We start from the raw sequence: 17,425 nt of genomic DNA, 5'->3' as shown, positions 1-17,425 counted from the left end.
AAAGTTTGTGCCACTGGAGGGCGCCTCTAGCTCTGACTGGAGAAGGAACGGTAAAAATAGAGGAGCCGCGCAGTAGGAGAGTTCTGTTAGATGCTTCAGATATTCAGTGCTCCCAGATTCGGGGCCCGTATCAAGGCCAGGTTATACAGGCCCTCCCAAAGTGCCATTTCACGGGTGGACACACTGAGGCCCAGACCCTGGAATGGTTCATGCTCCGCCCCGCCTCTGAGAACCATCAAGATGTAAAGAGTCCATCTTATAGATAAAAACTCAACGAATCCGCTTTATTTTGGCAAGAAGGGAAAAAGTCTTTTTGCCGGGGACCTAAGGGAGGGCCCCCGGATGGAGACAGGGGTGGGCAGAGTTCGGGTCCGAGGTCACAGAGATCCAAGGGAAGGTTTCAGAGTCAAGACCAGATTCACAATATCCGTCCCAGGAGCAATGGCTGGGGGTCGCGGAGTCCTGGAGAGTCACGGGCAGGGTCCCGGCGATCGTCACTGGTGTTCCGGGGTCCGGCGGGATCAGAGGTCTCGGAGGGGGCCAGGGGGCCGTAGGTCTCGAAACAGCGGGAGCCCAGAATCCGGTGCCGCTCGGGGCAGGGGCTGAGGGAGGGGACGGGGAGAGCGGCTCCCGCGGGACCGTTTGGCACAAAAGTCGGGGGAAGGGGCGGGGAGGAGCGGGACAGTACGCACCCCTACCTGGGCGCGCGGGGTGGGGAGGGTCGGGAAGGCCTGGGATGGCAGAACCCTGGGGCCGGGATAGAGCGGGGATCCGGAGCCCGGCCGGGGCCCGGCACGCGGACCATGGGGTGGGGGTGGGCAAGGGTGCTCAGACCGGGGGTGCGGTGCCCCCGGCCCTGTGCATGCTGAAGTATTCGGTGAAGCCGGTGTGCGGCGCCGCCGTCTGGGGCACGAGCGGCTGGTAGGGCGGCGTCGGGCCATCCCAGCTCGGGTCGGCCGCCTTGGGGAACCGAGCGGGAAGGGGCGGGGAGGCCGCGCCCGGCTCGGCCATGGTCACCACGCGGCCCCTCGGGGCCACCGCCGCCACCACCGCCGTCTCCTCCACCTGCTTCCCGGCCTGGGAGGGGGGTCAGGGTCAGAGGCCGTCCAGGACCCACGGGGGGCAGATGCGGCCCCGAAGTCCCGACCCCCTCCCCGCAAAGGAGCCCCCCCCTCCCGAGGTGCGGGCGCAGGTGTCAATCAGGGAAGGAGCGGGTGACCGGGCGCCTGGGCAGCGGGGCCAGGTACTCAAGGGGCGGCGTCGGAGCACGCGGGGCGAACTCCGGCGGCGGCCGGAGAGTGGGGGGGAGAGCCGCGGAAGGCCGGTGGCGGGGGCACGGCGCGTGGCGTCTGCGGGGGCGTGCGCAACAGCGCCAGGACCCAGTCCGGCAGGGTGGGCGCGGGCGCCGGGGTGCGATCGCGGCGCGGTGTTGGGGCTCGGGGTGTGCGAAAGGCTGGGGGTGGGCTGAGGCGTCTGGGAGAGGGGGGCGGCGGCGGGGCCGGGAGCGGGGTCAGGTACTCCAGGGGCGGCGCCAGCAGCTCCTCGTGCGCCGGGAGCGCGGGGCTTACGGAGGAGGCGGGCGGGGGGATGGAGAAGAGCTCCGTGAAGTTGGGCACCGAGTCGCTGATGAACGTCACGTTCCCATAGACGTGCTGCGGGAAGGCCTTGTCGGTGGATTGGCTCCCTCCGGGCCCCGGGGCCCCGGCTGAGGCGATCTGCGACGTGCGCACGTGGTACGGGAAGTTCTTGTTGGCCGCAGACGGGCGGGTCATGATCTGGGGCGAGAGGCCAAGTGCTGGTTGGAGAAACACTGTCCAGGCCTCAGACCGGCTTCGTAAACATGGGGTCCTAAGGATTTCCCCTCACTTGACATCCCACAGGATTCCCTGCGGCCCCTCATCCTGGATTAGGCACCTACTCTGGGCTTGCACCTTTTTCCTCCATCCACCGCCCTGTGATGCTTCCTCCATCGGGGCCCTGATTACTGACTTATTGCTGGTCGGTTAAGTGTCAGCGTCCTTCACTGTGCGGTATGACAGCCACTGGCTGTATGGAGCTATTTATGTTTAAATTAATTAAAAGGAAACAACGAAAATTTTTGTCTTCACACTAGCTACATTTAAGTGCTTAGTAACCACATGTGGATAGTAGCTACTGCATTGAACAGCACAGAGTACAGAATATTTTCATAAACAGAAAGATCAATTGGGACAATACCGGGTAGATTCTAGAATGCTAGCACCATGAAGGCAGGAATTTGTTCAGTTCCCTGCTGAATCCCCAATACCTTCTAGAACAGTACCTGGCTCATAAGCGCTCAGTAAATATTGGTTGGATGTAGAGATGTGTCTAGTCTAGTAGGACACGAGGGCAGGGACTGGGTGTGACTCTAGCACTGCACATGGGAGCCCAGTATGACTTCCCAACCCCCCCCCCCCCCCAAGGCTGTGCTCAGTAAGGACAAGGAATGCGGGAGGTGGACCTGTGCTCAACTGAGCATTTTTTAGGAAAAAAACTGGCTGAAGGTGAAATATAGCTAAAAGGGCACTGCATTTCCATGTTCATTGTCCCACAGCTCATTGAGTATGGGATCTGGGGCACATTGATAAAACTACCTGATCCTCGCTGGGGAAAAGGGACTGCAGTGCCTACTTGGAAAGATGAGGAGACAGCAGAAACGCAAGCCCCTGATGCAGAGCTCAGCAAGTGATGGTTCCCAGCATTTCTCTTTCTGTCCCTTCTGATTTCCTGCAGAGTTTCCAGAAGGGCTGTGCTGGGAAGGTGAATCTTTAACTTAAGTCAGACTGTGGGTTGGAAGATGGGGGACCGGGCCTGTGACTGAGTACATTCCCCACCCAGAGCACATTGTGGACACCTGGGGTCAGGCAGGCTTCAGGGCCCTCATCAATGTCTGTATTCCTGTCTGGCTCCCCCTGCTGGAGAAGGATTGGGCTCAAAGTCCCTGCACTAATACCAAAGGCCATGGAGCCCTCGCAGGTCACCTCCCCTGTTTGGGCCTTAGTTCCTTCCCATTTCTGTAGAGTGGACTCAACAACCATTACCCATCCTGTCCTGAGACTGGTCTGACAATTAAACAAGATTTATGAACATACAGACACATGAACTGTCTCCCAGAAGGCCAGATAGGATATAAACCAGGGCAAAGAAGAGGTTTGGTGCTGATATCTTCTTGATATCACTCAGATCTAGGCCCCTGGGACCCCAGCCTGGCCCACCCCACCTGCTTCTTCCTGAACAATGGCCTATAATGGCAGATGGGAGAAGGTGACAGGGAAGGGAGGAGTAGTGACGAAGGGGTTTGGGAAAGGCAGAAGGATACAGAAGGGAAATGTGAGAGTCTGGGGACACAGGTCTGGAATGGGAATGGGAGGGGGTCAAAGAAAGAGGGTGGGGTTGTTGGAGTTGTTGAGCGCCCGACTGGCTCAGTTGGTACAGCATGTAGCTTCTTCATCACAGGGTCATGAGTTCAAGCCTCATGTTGAGTGTAGAGTTTATTTAAGAAAAAAAAAAACACGGAAAAAAAAAAAAAAGAAAGAAAACACGGGGTAGGGGGGTGGATAGGGTTGGGGAAGAGGCCAGATGGGAGCAAGGAATAGAAGAGGGTGGACTTTGGGGGGATCACAGGAGAGCAGCCTGCAGGAACCCAGCAGACTCTCAATGTCTGTTGGGTGACTAAAGGGATGAAATGAAGGAAATGGATGGAGAGCTAAAAACAGAAGGTTCAGTCTCACGCAACCTCCGCCCATTAGGCTCCCACCCGGACCTGGATGCCCTTCCTCACCAGGAACACGCCATGGGCATACAAATGGATCCCCAGCTGGATTCCATTGACAATCTTCTCCCGGGCCCACTTGGGGATCCCAAAGTTGGCGATCAGGGCCATCACAGGAACTGCAAAGAACCTGAAGGGGAGGCACTGGGTCAGCAGAGACACTGCCCCTGCCCTCCTCCCCACCCCAGGGCCCCAGATCCCCTGCCACACACACACACACACACACACACACACACAGGGCCCAGGTGGGTCCCAAGCTGGAGAAAAGCCAGTGTGACCTTCAGAAGCCAGAGGTTAAAAGGGGGCAGGAATCCCACTGGCCTGGGAGATTCTGGAAGGCAAATACTAGGTTGAATTTAACTCAGTTCCACCCCACCCCAAATCCCCAGTGCCTGAGAGGAAAAAGATGTTTGGTGAATGAATTAACAAAAGAGCATAACAATTAAGGACTCACTGTGTATCACATATATAAATTCATTAAGTCTCACAATGATGCTATGAGGGAGGTACAATTTTCATTCCCATTAAACAGGTAAGGAAACTGAGGCCAACAGAATTTCCTTGATTTGCGTGAGGTCCCACAGCTTACAAGCTTTAAGAACTGGGACCTGAACACAGGCAGTCAGGCTTAGAATCTGTCTACTGTACTGCTATGTCATGTTCAATGATAGAAAATTACAACTAGCTTTTATTGAACACTTAACTATGTGCCAGATACAAGGCCCTTACATATTGCCTGACGCATGCTCAAGAGAATGCTTTCTTTATGAGTAGGCAACCTGAAGCTCTTTTTTTTTTTTTTAATTTGGGAAAGTGATTTTTTTCCAGGTCATAAAATGAGTCAGTGGCAGACTCTGGGACAGCTGCCTCACTGAACAGGGCCTGAGAAATGGACAGCGGTTTCCAGGAAGCCCCAGGACCAGGAGACAGGGACAGGTTGAGGACCCAGCATGTCTCACCAGAGAGTGTAGGCAGCAAAGAAGGGCACATAGAAGGGCTGCTTCTCCGGGAAGTGGCGCAAGGAGATGAACACGGCGTAGGAGAACCACACGTAAGCCGCCACCTGCAGCCCAATGAGCCCATAGCCTGCCGGCGACTCATACGTGTACAGTACCTGGCCCGGGTCAAAGAACTGGACCCAAAGAAGAGGGTTCATCATAGCCCTGACCCCCTGCCCTCCTACACAGGGACCCCCAGACCCCACCCCTGGGCACCCAGGGGGCAGAGGTACTTGGTCAGGACAGAAGCATCAGGAGAGCACAAAATGGAAACAGAAGCACATAGAGGAAGAGAATACATTAGCTACCAGGGGCCCAACAAGTGGCGAGGCACCTGCCATGCGTGAGAGTTTCATTTGCATCAACTCGGTGAGTCAGGTCTTATTATCATCGCACTTCACAGAGGGGGAAACTGAGGCTAAGAAGGACACATTTGGGCCAAAGTCAAAGCCAAGGTGATATAAAGTTTTAGAGGAGCCCCCCAGGGATAGGTAAGATCTTCCTTCTTTTCCAGAAGAGGAAACAGGCAAGAATCATCCAAGGTCAGCTAGCTGGGGAGTGGGAGAGCCAGTGTGCGGGACTCCTGAACTCTCAGGCATGACATTGAGCATAAATGTGGCAGACAGTGAGAGACGGAGGGAGGAGGAAGAAGGCTCCACAGAGATGGTGAAGAGGGGAGGCAGGCACTCAGAGAGACAGATGGGCAGGCAGAAATCGCAGAGTGGGAGACAGCGAGCCAGCAAGAGTGCGATGTGGGGAAGGGCTGGCAGACCGGTGGAGGAGGTGGCCAAAAGTCTTGGGTGGGGTGTGTGGTGGGGAGGCAAGGCCTGGGCAGTGGCGGGAGGCACTCACCTCAGCCTCATAGATGAGCAGCACCACGTGGGTAAGGGTGTAGAGAGTCATGTAGACAGACAACTTCACGGAACCCGAGTGGCTGATGCGGCCCCTGGCGGCCAGCCATGAGGGGAGACAGCAGGGGTGGGGGCTGTCAGGGAGAAGTGAGCAGCCACCCCCCAGATCCACCTGTGTGCCCTGTTCCCTAGTCCAGCCACACCTCCCCCCAGCACTCCCTCCCGCCCCAGCCTGGGCACCGTGTCACCGTGAATCCCTTCCCCAGAAGGATGAGCATCAGCAGGAAGATGAGGAAGCTGGAGGAGAAGAGCAGCTTGGCTGGGAGGAGGGAGGAGAGGGTGTGTCAGACACAGGGCTCAGAGAGAGCCCGGGCACCCTTCCCCGGCCCACTTCGTTCTCACCCAAGATCTTCAGACTCTCATTGCCAATGCCATTGGTGGCATACTGGCCCCAGTAGATGCAGAAAAACAGGAGGCTCAGGACTGAGGGGAGAATGGGCAGAGGGAGGAAAGGACAAAAACTGGCATTGGGGCATCGCTGTTCCCTAGTTCTATAATCTAGACAAGCAGAATCTCTCCTTCGTCCCCATCAGGATTCTAGACCATTCCTTCCCACTGATGTCCTAGGAGACTCTGGAGTCCAGGGCCCAGCCCCTCGTCACCGGGACCCAGCTGTTCAGGCCCATAGCCACCTCCTCCTCCAGACCCAGGAGTCCAGGGCCCCAGCCCTCTCCTCCTCAGACCCAGGGGTCCAGGCCCCCAAACCCTCTTCCTTCAGACCTAGGAGTCCAGGCCCCAGCCCCTCTTCCCTCAGACCCAGGCCCCAGGCCCCCAGCCCCTCCTCTCTCAGACCCAGGTATCTGGACCCTAGGTCCCTCCTCTGACAGCACTCAAAGCTGGGCTAATCTAAACCTCACCCTCCATTCCGGCTGCCGCCATGAACATTTTATAAGTTGTATGGAGCAACTGACGACCCTTCAGCAAATCTAGAAGAGGTAGGGGAAGGGGGTTCACAGACAGGAAAGGAGAGTAGCCCACCTCCCCCAACCCTTCCCCCCCATAACTCCCAACCTCCCACCACTCCCACCAAGTGCTGGACTCACATCCAAAGTAACAGGAGAGGAAGAAGATGAGGCTGAAGATGAGAAGGAAAGTCACATCTGTCTCCAGGATCCCTGCCGATTTGGTAGAAGGAGGAAAGGGTTCAGTCAGACTGGGTGTCAGCAGGCACCCCATTCTAGAGTCCCACAAAGATCCTGGCTTTCGGGTCCCCATATGCTCACCAAACTCATCGGCTGAGAAATGCCGTGTCCAGAAGGACTTGCCATTGGTGAGGACCATTTCATACTCCAGCTGCAGCCCATCTCCCTGTGGAGAGTGTGGAGGCCTGAGCAGGTAGGGGGGCCTGGGCAGCCAGGGGGCCAGCAGCAAGGCAAGGAGGAGGAGGCCCAGGTGGCCATCCCAGCCCCTTACCCCACACTTGCTGAGTGCGATGTACCACCACCTTTCACGCACGGAGCGGAAGCTTCGGCCGCTGGAGCAGCTCAGGTAACGGGTTCCCTCCTCTGACACTACCTGGGAAAGTGAAAGAAAGGTGAAGCCTCTCTGTGCAGCCCCCAAGCCCTCGGCCTTCAGCACCTGCCCACTCCCCCAGACTGGGCCTATACCTGACAGCCTGACCAGGCGTACTGGGTGGTGAGGTTGATGACCTGGTTGTTCTCGGGCCTGATCACGGACTCCTTGGCCAGGCAGTCCTGGAGAAGGCAAGGACATGGTCACCCCCTGACCAGCCTCAACCTTCCCTCCTCCCCCCCCATATGCCCTCACGGCCTTCACCTTGTCCCCTGCCTTGTACACAGCTGGCCACTGGGATGGGTCATCGAAATAGAGGAGGATGTTCTGACAGCACTTGGCCTGCAGACCCAGAGATTTACAAGTTTGGGGGAGTCCGGGGAGCTGGGATGGCCCTTGCCTTGGGAGACAGAGGGAGTCTCCAGCCTCAGCAAGGAGACTAGTCAGGGAAGTCTCACCTCAGGGTATCGGAAGCGGAAGTCCAGTCGGCCATAATCCGAAAGAAAGCAAAATCTTGTCAGGAAGAGCCAGTCCTGGAAAAGGGGCCCAGTCCTGCTGAGTCCTCTGAGAACTCTCCTCCACTCCACGGGCCCCCAACTTTCCTTCCCTACCCTTGGGTACCTGATTTCCCAAGAAGCATTAACGGGACCAAGTTACCTCCCAAATTCTTCTGTGATCCCTTTGCCTTTTGTGTCCAGGATTCTTGCCTCAGGTGCCTCCCCACCCCAAGTTATTTTGTCCCCTCAAAACACTTCTCCCATTTTCCCCAGTGCCCTGAGAAAGACCCTGGGGGGCAAGATACCCACCCCAGCCACGTTCAGTCCCAGACACCATCTGACTGCCATCACCCCCCCCCGGGGAGTTATGCACACACATGTCCCCCCCCACGGGAGTCCCAGAGACCATCTTGTCCTGGGGAATATCCCAAACGGCCCTCTCCCGACCCTGAGCAGAAGTGTGAACTCAAGGCTCTCCGCGGAGTGAAAAGTGCTGTCCCTTCAGCACCACCTCGGCGTTTCCCCCCCCACCCCCACCCTAAACTCTGACTCTCCCAACCCGTCCCTCCTCACCGCCCAGCTCTGACCTCAATGTCCCTCCTATAACCCCCAAGTCTCTTCTCTACCCCACAGCCTCATCACTGACCCAGTCCTCCCACCCACCCCCAACACCAGCCCCATTCTCCCGGCGGCTCCCAGGGACTGCCGGGGACGGGCGGCAGGGGGCGGGGCGGCACCCTCCTCCCTCCCTTCCCTCCAGTCCCCGGGGCCCGGCGGGTGGCATGGGAGGGCCCAGCGCGCTCACCTCCTTGGAACTGAGGTTGCCCCGCACGTACTTGGCCCGAGCGCGGGGGGGGCAATGGCAGCAGCAGGAGCAGCAGCGGCGGCAGCAGGCGGCGCATAGCGGGCGCGCGCGGGGGCTCCATTCCGCCCGCTACGGGCCCCGGCACCGGCCCCAGCTCTGCTCCGGCTCCCGCTCTGCTCCGCTCCGGCCCGGCGACGGCGGCGAGAGCGCGCGGGCCGGCCAGCGCGCGCCCCCGATTAAAGGGGCCGCCGGGCGCCACGCTCCCCGCCCCCTACGCCGGGGTGCCCTGGTCTGGCGCCTTCTCAATCGGTGTGAGAGAGGGCGCTCCTTTCCTAGCCTCTCAACCCCGCCCCAGCCTCCCCTCTGGGAGTGTCCCTGACACCTCTGGCTCCCCATGTCCTACACTGAACTCCCATTCCCCCAAGCCCTTCCTCCTCCTCTAGACTGCCATCTTGGGATGACCCCCAACCCACAGACCCCAACTCTGTCCTGACCTCCCCCAAATTTAGTCCCCAAACTCCTCTTTGCTCATCCCCGCTGGCATGACAGCCATCCCCATCTGTGTCCTCCCAAGATCCCATGGGCTCCGTGAAGTGCCCAGAGACATAAGAGGCGGGAGAGGGCAAACTACTTGTTCTGGGTCACAAAAGACAGAGATGGCACAACCCTGGGCCACAACCACTACACTCCATTGCCTGACCCTGTCCAGTCACGGCTCACCAGGGTGTGAAACCTGCTCATTGCCTCAGAAGAGGTGGTGCTGTGAGAAGCCCAGAGAGGGCTGAAATCAACTGCCTGAGTTCAAAACCCAACATTACCACTTTCTCATTAGACCTCAGCCAAGTCCTGTAATCTCCCAGTTCAGTCTCCTACCAGCTGGTTCCAACCTTATGGTTTCCCAGTGGGCAATGGGATCCCTGGAAAAGCTTTAAAGAGTAGCATCCAAGTCCCTCAGCTTCCTTTTCCTGATCAGATTCCAGCAAACATTTCTAGCTTCGTTCCTCCCCCTCCTCTGCAAAAAATGTGCTGCTCCTCAAAATATCATTTTATGAAACTTTCTAAGCCAGGGGCCAGGCAGGAAACATAAGGGCATGAAACACTTCGGTGTAAACCCCATGAACAGGCGGCCTCGGCTCCTCGGTTTGAGCCAGTTGTTGCCAGAAGGGATAGTAGATCTGCTGCCAGATCTTTTCTTTCTTTCTTTCCTTTTTTTTTTTTTTTACCCCAGAGAAGCCAGAAATGTGTTGGGCTTTTTTGGTTTTGCTTTTGTTTTAAAGCAAACTGGTCTGTAATAGTAGGCAATTAATTAAAAAATGTAAAATGTATCTTGGGCCAAAGTAAAAAGTCTGGAAGGCAGGTTCAGGCCTCTTCTCCCTCTCCTGTCATGATCCTGCAAACACAGTCCCTGTGCCTGCTGGACCAGGAGCCCATCAACAGCAGGGCCTGGACGTGACTCACTCTAGGTCCCAGGATAGCCTAGGAATATGCACTACATGCTCATACTGTCCCACAGAACAGCGTTCCTAGTATTGCCTGAAATGTTCTTTTCCTCCACTACTGGTAAGTTTTTATTCATCTTAAGACTTGTAAAGGTCTAGGTCTGCTCCCTTCTGAACAACTCCCTCATCACCAGGGCAGAATCATCACTCCTTCCTTACACTCCTGGCATATAGTTGGCTTCGCTGGGTGAATGTGTGGAACTGACTAAAGCCCCAGGTTTCCCCAGCTCTCTGGCCCCTCAAACCCTAGGAAGGTGATAAGTGACGGCATCTTCCCCTCCATCTTGGACCCAGAACTCAGAGCAAAGCAAAACTGCTATCCTTGGTCAGCTACTCACTGAAAATCAAGGGGACCATGTAGAAGGTACTTTATTGAGGTGATTAGGAGTACCCCCGGCCCAGCCTCAGCCCCCTCAGTACAGTCTCATGGGTGGAAAGGACCAGGCCTCTGGGCTGCTCTGGGCCACTACCCAGGAGAGGCTGGGCAGTGGGGCAGGAGGGCTGGGGCTCCAGTCCAGGGCAGAGGTTCCAGGCAACAAGGGTGATGGTGGCTGAAGCAGGGGTTGTTGCGGCCCGACCCCCCAGGGCCGGGGAGGGGGCGGTGTGGCTACGAGCCAGATGCTTTTCAGCAGGTCAAAGGCTGTTGGGGGGCCCCAGGCTGCCCCGGATGGTGAAGGCAACAAGGGCAAGGGTGGTGGCCAGGGACCTTTTGGCGGTGCCAGGCTCACCCTGTGCACCATGGGAGTGCTGGAGGTATGAGAAATAGCAAAGGTAAGCTCCTTTGTCCTCCGTTGCCTCCTCTGCCTCCCCTCCCCTAGGGCCTGCTCGGGGCTGCTGATCCAGGAGGGTGTCATCCTTTGGCTTTCAGGGCCTCCAGGCTTGGTCCCTGGCACAAAGGAAAAAAGCATGGGGGATAGCTGAGCTAGAGCAGACAGGGGAAGGGGAATACAGGGAGCGGGAGACAGGCTCACCTGGTAAGGATGGCTGGAAGTCATGGAGCACCAGGGTGAGGTCAGGCACACAGCCATGGCAGGACTGTAAGGTGCCCACAATGGCATCCCTGGCTTCTTGCACTAGGTTCCTCCTGGGGAAGGCCTGTGGCAGAATCAGCTGGCACTGCAGCTCCTCCAGCAGCTGTCCCAAGCCAGGGATCTCTGGGGGACTGGGTGGGCCTGGGCCCGAGCCTCTAGGAACCTGGTTCTCCTTGCCCCTTGACTGCAGGGCCGGTTCTTGGGCCCGGCTTGGGCTTGGGGAGGGTTTGGTGGGGAATGAAGGGGTGCCTGGCTCCAGGGACTCACAGCTAAGCAGCCGTGCCACGTCCAGAGATTTCACTTCATGGTTGAAGAGACCCCGGTGCTCCCGGCTCAGCCGGCCCTGGGTTATGACCACAAGCTTGGGAGCGGTAGGGGCCACAGAGAGATCCTGACTGGCCACAGGAGGATCCTGACGGGTCAATGGCCGGCGGTTGCCCATCAGGGCCTCATTGCGCTCCCGCCTGGTCTTCCGACGGCGCACACGACCAGGTTTCTCAGACCGCTGGAAAGGCTGGGGGGCTGGCCCCCAGGGGTCCATTGTGTCCTGGAAGAAAAAGCTAGGATGGTCATCGGTATACAGGTAATCAGGAACTAAAAGTGAATGGTGAGAAGAAGAGATGGTTTGGGGTGAGGTGGAAATACTACTTACAGAGATGAGATGGGAGTAAGGTAGTGGGGAGGGAGCGACTGGCAAAGGTTTGGTCAGGGAAGGAGTCAGAGAGGTCGGATGGGGTCAAGGGAGTCGCGGTGAATGGGAAGATCCTTGGCTATGGATGTCAGGGAATAGAGAGGGTTACAGAGTGGCGGGACATAACGAAATAGCTAAAAGATGGGGGGGTGGGGGGGGGGATGGGATCATGAGACCACAGGTATCTGCTGAACCAGTAAGGGATTGTGGACAGAGGAAAAATCCAAGGATAGAGGAGGTACTGGAGAATGCAGAAAGAGATGGCAGAGGGAGAAAGGCAGAAGAGATAAATAGCAGAAAAGAAGCTGGAGAGGCTGAGAAGACCTCGGGAAAGCAGAAAGGGCAACGGCGGAGCTACCAGGACTTAGGGCCTAGTCACAGGACCAGCGAGGTGGCCTAGGGTAGGAGACGAGGCAAGGGTGGGCAGTTGAGGTTAGGGAGGGAGGGAACGGATGGTGGGGGCAGGGCGTGGAGCATCTCACCTTCTCCTGGACCAACGAACCCTGCCCCCCACCTACCCCACGTGGCTGTGGGGTGCAGTGGCTTCTTTTCCGCGGTAACCCTAGCTCACGACGTACTGGGGTCTCTTCGGGGCCTCACGCTGGGCCTCCTGCGTACAACACGCATGCGTGTGCCCTCCCACTCCCTCTAGCTTCCTGCTCCCAGGACTTCCGGCTCCCTCCCGCCAGGCACGAGGCACCGGGTGCCGGTTATAGTCCCACCCATTCCAGCCTTACTGTCAGAAACATCTCTCATTTGTCCTTAGACACCTCCCATCCACCAATTGGTTGTGAGGCCCACTGGGGCCCACCCCCTTCCTGAGTGCTGATTGGTTTAGATGTCTATTAGCGGACTTTCTGTCTGGAAAGTGCGATGAGGCGAGGCAGAAGGGGAGAAGGGGCCATCGTAGTCTTTATGTGCAGCCGGTCACCAGGCAGTCACGGAATTCTTTCCCAATCTGTGTGGAGTCATTCAGAACTTGGATCTGCAGTTAGACTACCCAGCTTCAAATGCCCAAGCTGGCATGTTTGAGTTGTGTGACATGGAAAACTGTGTAACTGCCAAGACCCTCAGTGTCCTAATTTGTAAAATGGAGTTGGGAGGAGTACCTCCTTCTTCATGTGGTGGCTGTATGAAATGAGCGAATATACCTAACTTGAAACAGTTCTCGATTTGAATGAAATGAATGCCTCAAAGCTGTTTATTGCTAAGCTTTGCCTCCAGAAGCCCTTCTCTACCTTTCCAATTTATCTATCTACACTTGCTCCCTCAGACTTTTTTTTTTTTTTTTAAGATGTATTTATCATGGGGCATCTGGGTGGCTCAGTTGGTTGAGTGTCTGCCTTCAGCTCAGGTCATGATCTCAGGGTCCTGGAATTGAGATCCGCATTGGGCTCCCTGCTCAGTGGAGAGCTTGCTCGTCCCTCTCCCTCTGCCCTTACCCCAGCTCATGCTCTCAAATTAATTAATTAATCTTTTTCTTTTAAGTTGTATTTATCTACTTAAGAGAGAGCGAGCTTGAACAACGGGAGGGGCAGAAGGAGAAGGAGAGAATCCTCAAGCAGGCTCCCTGCTGAGCGCAGAGCAGGATGCTCAGGACCCTGAGATCGTGACCTGAACTGAAATCAAGAGTTGGCAGCCACCCAGGTGCCACCCCCGCCCCCCCCCCACAGCCCAAGCCTTTAAAATCAAGTTATGGCCAAAGTATTTCCCATGCCCTAATAAGCCTTATTACCCATGTAATACTGCTTACCCAGTCTTCCTGACTTTTCAAGGCCTAACTCAAATACAACTAGGAAACCTCTCACCCTCAGAGTCCTTCTCTTCCTCCTCCTCCTTCTCTACTTCTCTTAATCACAACCTTGATCCTTCTCCCAGCTGTGTCTCATCTCTCTTCCCCAAAACACTGGGACGAGGCCAGGATCTGACCCATTCATTTAATATTCATTCAAGTTCTTGGTACTATGAGTCAGACCCTGTTCAGGCTAGTGGATGGAGGCAAAACATTAACATGGTAAATAGGACGATCTCAGTATCAACCTACCTAGAAAGAATCAACAGATGGAAAGGTTCCATCTGGGAGTAGAGCTACAGGAATATAACCAGGAAGTTTAGGGGGGCTGGGGACCCCCCCCAACCTGGTCCCTGAGAACAGGAAGAGCTGGGAAGACTTGAGATTAATATGGGGAGTTGTGGGGGGGGGGTACTTTAGGTGGCTTTGGCTATGGATGTAGGTTTCAGAGCCCAGACACACCTGTGGGTTTAGGGAGGGGAACCGAGGCCACGAATCTGCAAGATGAGCTGGACGGGAGGGGCGCCAGGCTGGACCTGGGCCTTGTGGCATCTCTAGTTTCCTTTCTCTTTCTGCAGCTTCTGGGTCCCTCTTTGCAGCACCTGTGGTGTATGTAATGCAAAGATGGTAGTTTAGATTTTATGCCACAAAAACTGGTGCTTTTGAGAGGGGGTCTGGGATGGGGGCACGAACATATAAGCTCACTAAAACCGTGGTGGTGCCTTAGCCTTACAAGTGAGGCTCTGTTTTTCACATTTTGCCATCTTCCTTTTTTCTCCCCACATCAGTAGAAAATGGGAACGTCCCCTCCTAGCCAGGTGCGTACGAGTCACCCCCTCAAGGGATCCAGGAATGGACTCGTCCACTCACTCCCCTCCCCCCACCACCACGTGAATGAGACGTACAGAGCTAGTGATCTCTCACACACACACAGCTGGTGATCTCTCTCTCTTTCTCTCTCTCACACACACAGCTGGTGATCCCTTCCGCACATTTCTCGCCCTATAGCAAACGGTTTCTCCCCTCAAGGAAAGAGTCTAGATTCCACCACCCCCCCGCCAATTCTCGGCCTTTCAGGTAGCTCGCCCCTCCCCCTGACGCAGGTGTGGTGGTTTCTCCCTTCCCCCACGGGTGCTGCCTGGTCTCGCCACTGTCCCCAGGCGCCCGGGTGCTTTAGCAGCCGCCGCCCGAGAAAGAGTGGCCTGGGCGGGAAGCGCTGGACGAGTCCACTGCACGGCCGCCGCGGGGGAAGCATGGGCTCCCGATTCTACCTCCCCTTCTAAGTGAAGGTTTCCGCTACTGCAGAGGAGGCGGCGCCCGGGATCCGCCGTTGTCCTCGCTGGACTGCGGGCGTCGGGACCGTCCATTGTTGCCGGGAAGGGAGGGGTGGGCGTGGCAGAGCTCCTCGGCCAACTCTCCCGGGTCGGCCCCGCTCGCCCATCCTGCAGGAGCTGCGGCGCCAAGATGAGCGGAGAGGAGAACCCAGCCAGCAAGGCCACGCCGGTGCAGGACGTGCAGGGCGACGGACGCTGGATGTCCCTGGTGAGCGACCAGGCCCGCGTACTCAGGAGTCCGGGAGGGGCCTCGAGAGAGCAGCTGTTTGGCGCCGCTCTCTGTACGTGATTAGGAAACCCGGCAATCGGGGTGGTGCTGCCTAAGGAAGCGGAGCGAGGCGGGCCCAGAAGGGCGCCTGTCACTGACTCTCCCTTGTACCTCCCCATAGCACCATCGGTTCGTGGCCGACAGCAAAGATAAGGAACCCGAAGTCGTCTTTATCGGGGACTCGTTGGTCCAGCTAATGCACCAGTGCGAGGTGAGACTCGTCCCGGTCCCCCTGCCCCACCCCGACCTGTGCCCTCACAGACACACCTGGATCAGAGGCGGGGCCAGAAGGAGTATGAGGTACCCAAAATAGCCTCAGGCAGCATCCCACACCCAAAATCTTGGTGTAAGGTGCAACATTGTACCGACAAGGAACTGTGTGACCTGTCTTTGTCAGTTGGAGGCTTTCTTGCAAGATTGCCTGAGGTGAGACTCTATGGTTTGCTTAAGAGAGTGCACAGCCCGAATGGATGGATATTCACAAAGAATGGTTATCCTCAAAGCCCTAGTGTTTCTGCGAAATGAAAGTCAACTGGAATAGCTCTCCACAAAGGGGGCCCAGTTGTGTTACCTTTCCACTAAGTGAGGTCAAACTGTAATGGTTTTCATCGGCTGTAAGGCTAGTAGTTCAGTGCATGACTCAAGCTGAATGGGTTTCCATAAAGCGAGTCTTGCTTCTATGAGTCTCCAGGAAAGGGAGACTAGACTAAGTTTGCATCAGGTGAGGTTTTGACCAAACTGCTTCCATAAGGCAGGGCCGGCTCTTCCTTGCTGAATGAAATTTGGTGCATACTCGGACAGAGGGCGGTGGTCCCTGCTGCTGTCGCCCCTGTGCCCACACCACTTCTTGCCCACAGATCTGGCGGGAACTCTTTTCTCCTCTGCACGCACTTAACTTTGGCATTGGCAGTGATAGCACGCAACATGTGCTTTGGCGGCTGGAGAATGGGGAGCTGGAACACATCCGACCCAAGGTAAGCAGAGCTTGGGTGGGCAGCGAAAGCCCCCTATAAGCCTCCCCCTTTACCTCTGCTTCCTGCCTCTCTTTCCACAGATTGTGGTGGTCTGGGTGGGTACCAACAACCATGGGCACACAGCAGAGCAAGTGACTGGTGGCATCAAGGCCATTGTGGAACTGGTGAACCAGCGGCAGCCCCAGGCCCGCGTCGTGGTGCTGGTGAGAGGTTGGGGGGCGGTGTCAGGGAAGAGAGAATGGCAGTGGCCCGGGACGCCCTCAGGTGCAACCGCAGCTGGTTCTGGGGAGCAGGGCAGCAGAGCAGTGACTTTCATGCAGAAGCTCACATCAAAGCTTGCTGGAGACCCAGCAACTGCAGTTAAGGTCACGTTCAGGGACCAGGGAGCCTCTTTTGTTCAAGAAACTGCTGAAGGTTCTGGGGGTGTTGCCAAACCAAAAACAATTAGAAGTTGTCAGACATTCCCAGGGCAAATCCAGGCTCCATCACTTCTAACTGGAACCTTTCCTCCTCAGAAAGAGGGATTGACCCTTTGCCACGCTGTTGATATTTTTAGGATTGATACTTGGAAAAGATACAAACACCCAAAAGGTTCTTGCTGAATTGGGGTCTCAGATGCAATATTGGGAATCATCCCGCCAATCCCCCACTTTCCCATCACTAGTATATTGCACAGCTGGGGACTCCGTGGTGAGGGTGAGCTGTTTGGCCCAGAGCACAGATGCCAGTAGGATGTCTCCTCATGACTCTTGGTGCCCTTCCTCAGGGCCTGCTTCCGAGGGGCCAGCACCCTAACCCACTTCGTGAGAAAAACCGACGGGTGAACGAGCTAGTCCGAGCAGCACTGGCTGGCCACCCACGGGCCCACTTCCTGGATGCCGACCCCGGCTTTGTGCACTCAGATGGTACCATAAGTCACCATGACATGTACGATTACCTGCACCTGAGCCGCCTGGGCTACACACCCGTCTGTCGAGCCCTGCACTCCCTGCTTCTGCGTCTGCTGGCCCAAGACCAGGGCCAGGGGGTCCCCCTGCCAGAGGCCGCACCCTAAGCATTCTCCCTCCCCGACATTAAATTTTCGTTCCTTAGTCTCCTGTTTCTTGCTTTATGGGACAGCCCTTCTAGGTCCCTCCACCTCCACCTCGACCTCGACCTCTGTGACCCTGGAGCTCCGGAGGGTGTTCTGTTTCCACCCAAAGCAGGGATCGGCCGATCCATCCAGGCCCTCCGGTTCTTGTGGAGTCTGGCAGGTTTCTACTACCAGTAACACTAAACGCAGGCCCCACCCATCAGTAACACACTGGGTGAAGTCAGTTT

The 17,425-nt window shown here is 56.6% G+C and overlaps 4 protein-coding genes across 10 annotated transcripts; 1 reads left to right on the top strand and 3 right to left on the bottom strand.

Annotated features, from left to right (window-relative positions):
• Window positions 1–256: 256 nt before the first annotated feature.
• On the bottom strand, window positions 257–815 carry LOC116862354 (transmembrane protein 145-like). Its single transcript, XM_032849617.1, has 2 exons — window positions 699–815; window positions 257–602 (listed from the first exon to the last, which is right to left on the bottom strand). Exons 1-2 carry the CDS (start codon window positions 803–805, stop codon window positions 419–421), a joined length of 291 nt encoding a protein of 96 aa, XP_032705508.1. The 5' UTR covers window positions 806–815; the 3' UTR covers window positions 257–418.
• On the bottom strand, window positions 257–8,679 carry TMEM145 (transmembrane protein 145). Its single transcript, XM_032849616.1, is given in 16 exon segments — window positions 257–1,077; window positions 1,569–1,775; window positions 3,803–3,923; window positions 4,753–4,925; window positions 5,644–5,737; window positions 5,883–5,961; window positions 6,045–6,125; window positions 6,560–6,628; window positions 6,746–6,817; window positions 6,926–7,010; window positions 7,116–7,217; window positions 7,310–7,396; window positions 7,479–7,556; window positions 7,673–7,747; window positions 8,517–8,567; window positions 8,569–8,679. Coding segments are annotated over 16 exon segments (1,692 nt in total). The 5' UTR covers window positions 8,638–8,679; the 3' UTR covers window positions 257–828.
• A 1,696-nt stretch (window positions 8,680–10,375) lies between these two features.
• On the bottom strand, window positions 10,376–15,137 carry PRR19 (proline rich 19). Of its 6 annotated transcripts, none has more exons than XM_032849608.1 (3): window positions 15,094–15,137; window positions 10,987–11,593; window positions 10,376–10,901 (listed from the first exon to the last, which is right to left on the bottom strand). In XM_032849608.1, exons 2-3 carry the CDS (start codon window positions 11,585–11,587, stop codon window positions 10,429–10,431), a joined length of 1,074 nt encoding a protein of 357 aa, XP_032705499.1. In that variant the 5' UTR covers window positions 11,588–11,593; window positions 15,094–15,137; the 3' UTR covers window positions 10,376–10,428. The 6 variants fall into 6 exon arrangements, with proteins under 6 accessions (XP_032705499.1, XP_032705496.1, XP_032705501.1 ...); XM_032849605.1 differs by lacking the exon at window positions 15,094–15,137 and adding an exon at window positions 14,801–14,985; XM_032849610.1 differs by lacking the exon at window positions 15,094–15,137 and adding an exon at window positions 13,782–13,841.
• PAFAH1B3 (platelet activating factor acetylhydrolase 1b catalytic subunit 3) lies at window positions 14,581–17,194 on the top strand. 2 transcript variants are annotated; one of them, XM_032849611.1, is made up of 6 exons: window positions 14,581–14,606; window positions 14,978–15,071; window positions 15,253–15,342; window positions 15,989–16,105; window positions 16,186–16,308; window positions 16,872–17,194. In XM_032849611.1, the coding sequence occupies exons 2-6, from the start codon at window positions 14,994–14,996 to the stop codon at window positions 17,157–17,159; spliced, it is 696 nt and encodes a 231-aa protein (XP_032705502.1). In that variant the 5' UTR covers window positions 14,581–14,606; window positions 14,978–14,993; the 3' UTR covers window positions 17,160–17,194. The 2 variants fall into 2 exon arrangements, with proteins under 2 accessions (XP_032705502.1, XP_032705503.1); XM_032849612.1 differs by lacking the exons at window positions 14,581–14,606; window positions 14,978–15,071 and adding an exon at window positions 15,077–15,144.
• The last annotated feature ends 231 nt before the right edge of the window (window positions 17,195–17,425 follow it).

This window comes from Lontra canadensis, unplaced genomic scaffold, assembly GCF_010015895.1.
Source record: "Lontra canadensis isolate GAN:19392208 unplaced genomic scaffold, GSC_riverotter_1.0 scaffold235, whole genome shotgun sequence".
Lineage (NCBI taxonomy): Eukaryota > Metazoa > Chordata > Mammalia > Carnivora > Mustelidae > Lontra > Lontra canadensis.
Note: the sequence above shows the minus strand (reverse complement) of the source record. Positions and strands in the feature narration are given on the sequence as shown.

Bases quoted from the DNA above. Each gene is read 5' to 3' on its own strand.
- LOC116862354 (XM_032849617.1), bottom strand. From the start codon at position 805: ATGGTCCGCGTGCCGGGCCCCGGCCGGGCTCCGGATCCCCGCTCTATC. The intron at 603-698 runs GTAGGGGTGCGT...CCCCTCCCTCAG, and splicing joins TCCCCACCCCGCGCGCCCAG to CCCCTGCCCCGAGCGGCACC.
- PRR19 (XM_032849605.1), bottom strand. From the start codon at position 14,896: ATGGACGGTCCCGACGCCCGCAGTCCAGCGAGGACAACGGCGGATCCC. The intron at 11,594-14,800 runs GTAGAATCGGGA...TTTTTCTTCCAG, and splicing joins ACCTTCACTTAGAAGGGGAG to GACACAATGGACCCCTGGGG. The intron at 10,902-10,986 runs GTGAGCCTGTCT...CCTTTGTGCCAG, and splicing joins CTTCCAGCCATCCTTACCAG to GGACCAAGCCTGGAGGCCCT.
- PAFAH1B3 (XM_032849611.1), top strand. From the start codon at position 14,994: ATGAGCGGAGAGGAGAACCCAGCCAGCAAGGCCACGCCGGTGCAGGAC. The intron at 15,343-15,988 runs GTGAGACTCGTC...TCTTGCCCACAG, and splicing joins AGCTAATGCACCAGTGCGAG to ATCTGGCGGGAACTCTTTTC. The intron at 16,106-16,185 runs GTAAGCAGAGCT...CTCTTTCCACAG, and splicing joins TGGAACACATCCGACCCAAG to ATTGTGGTGGTCTGGGTGGG.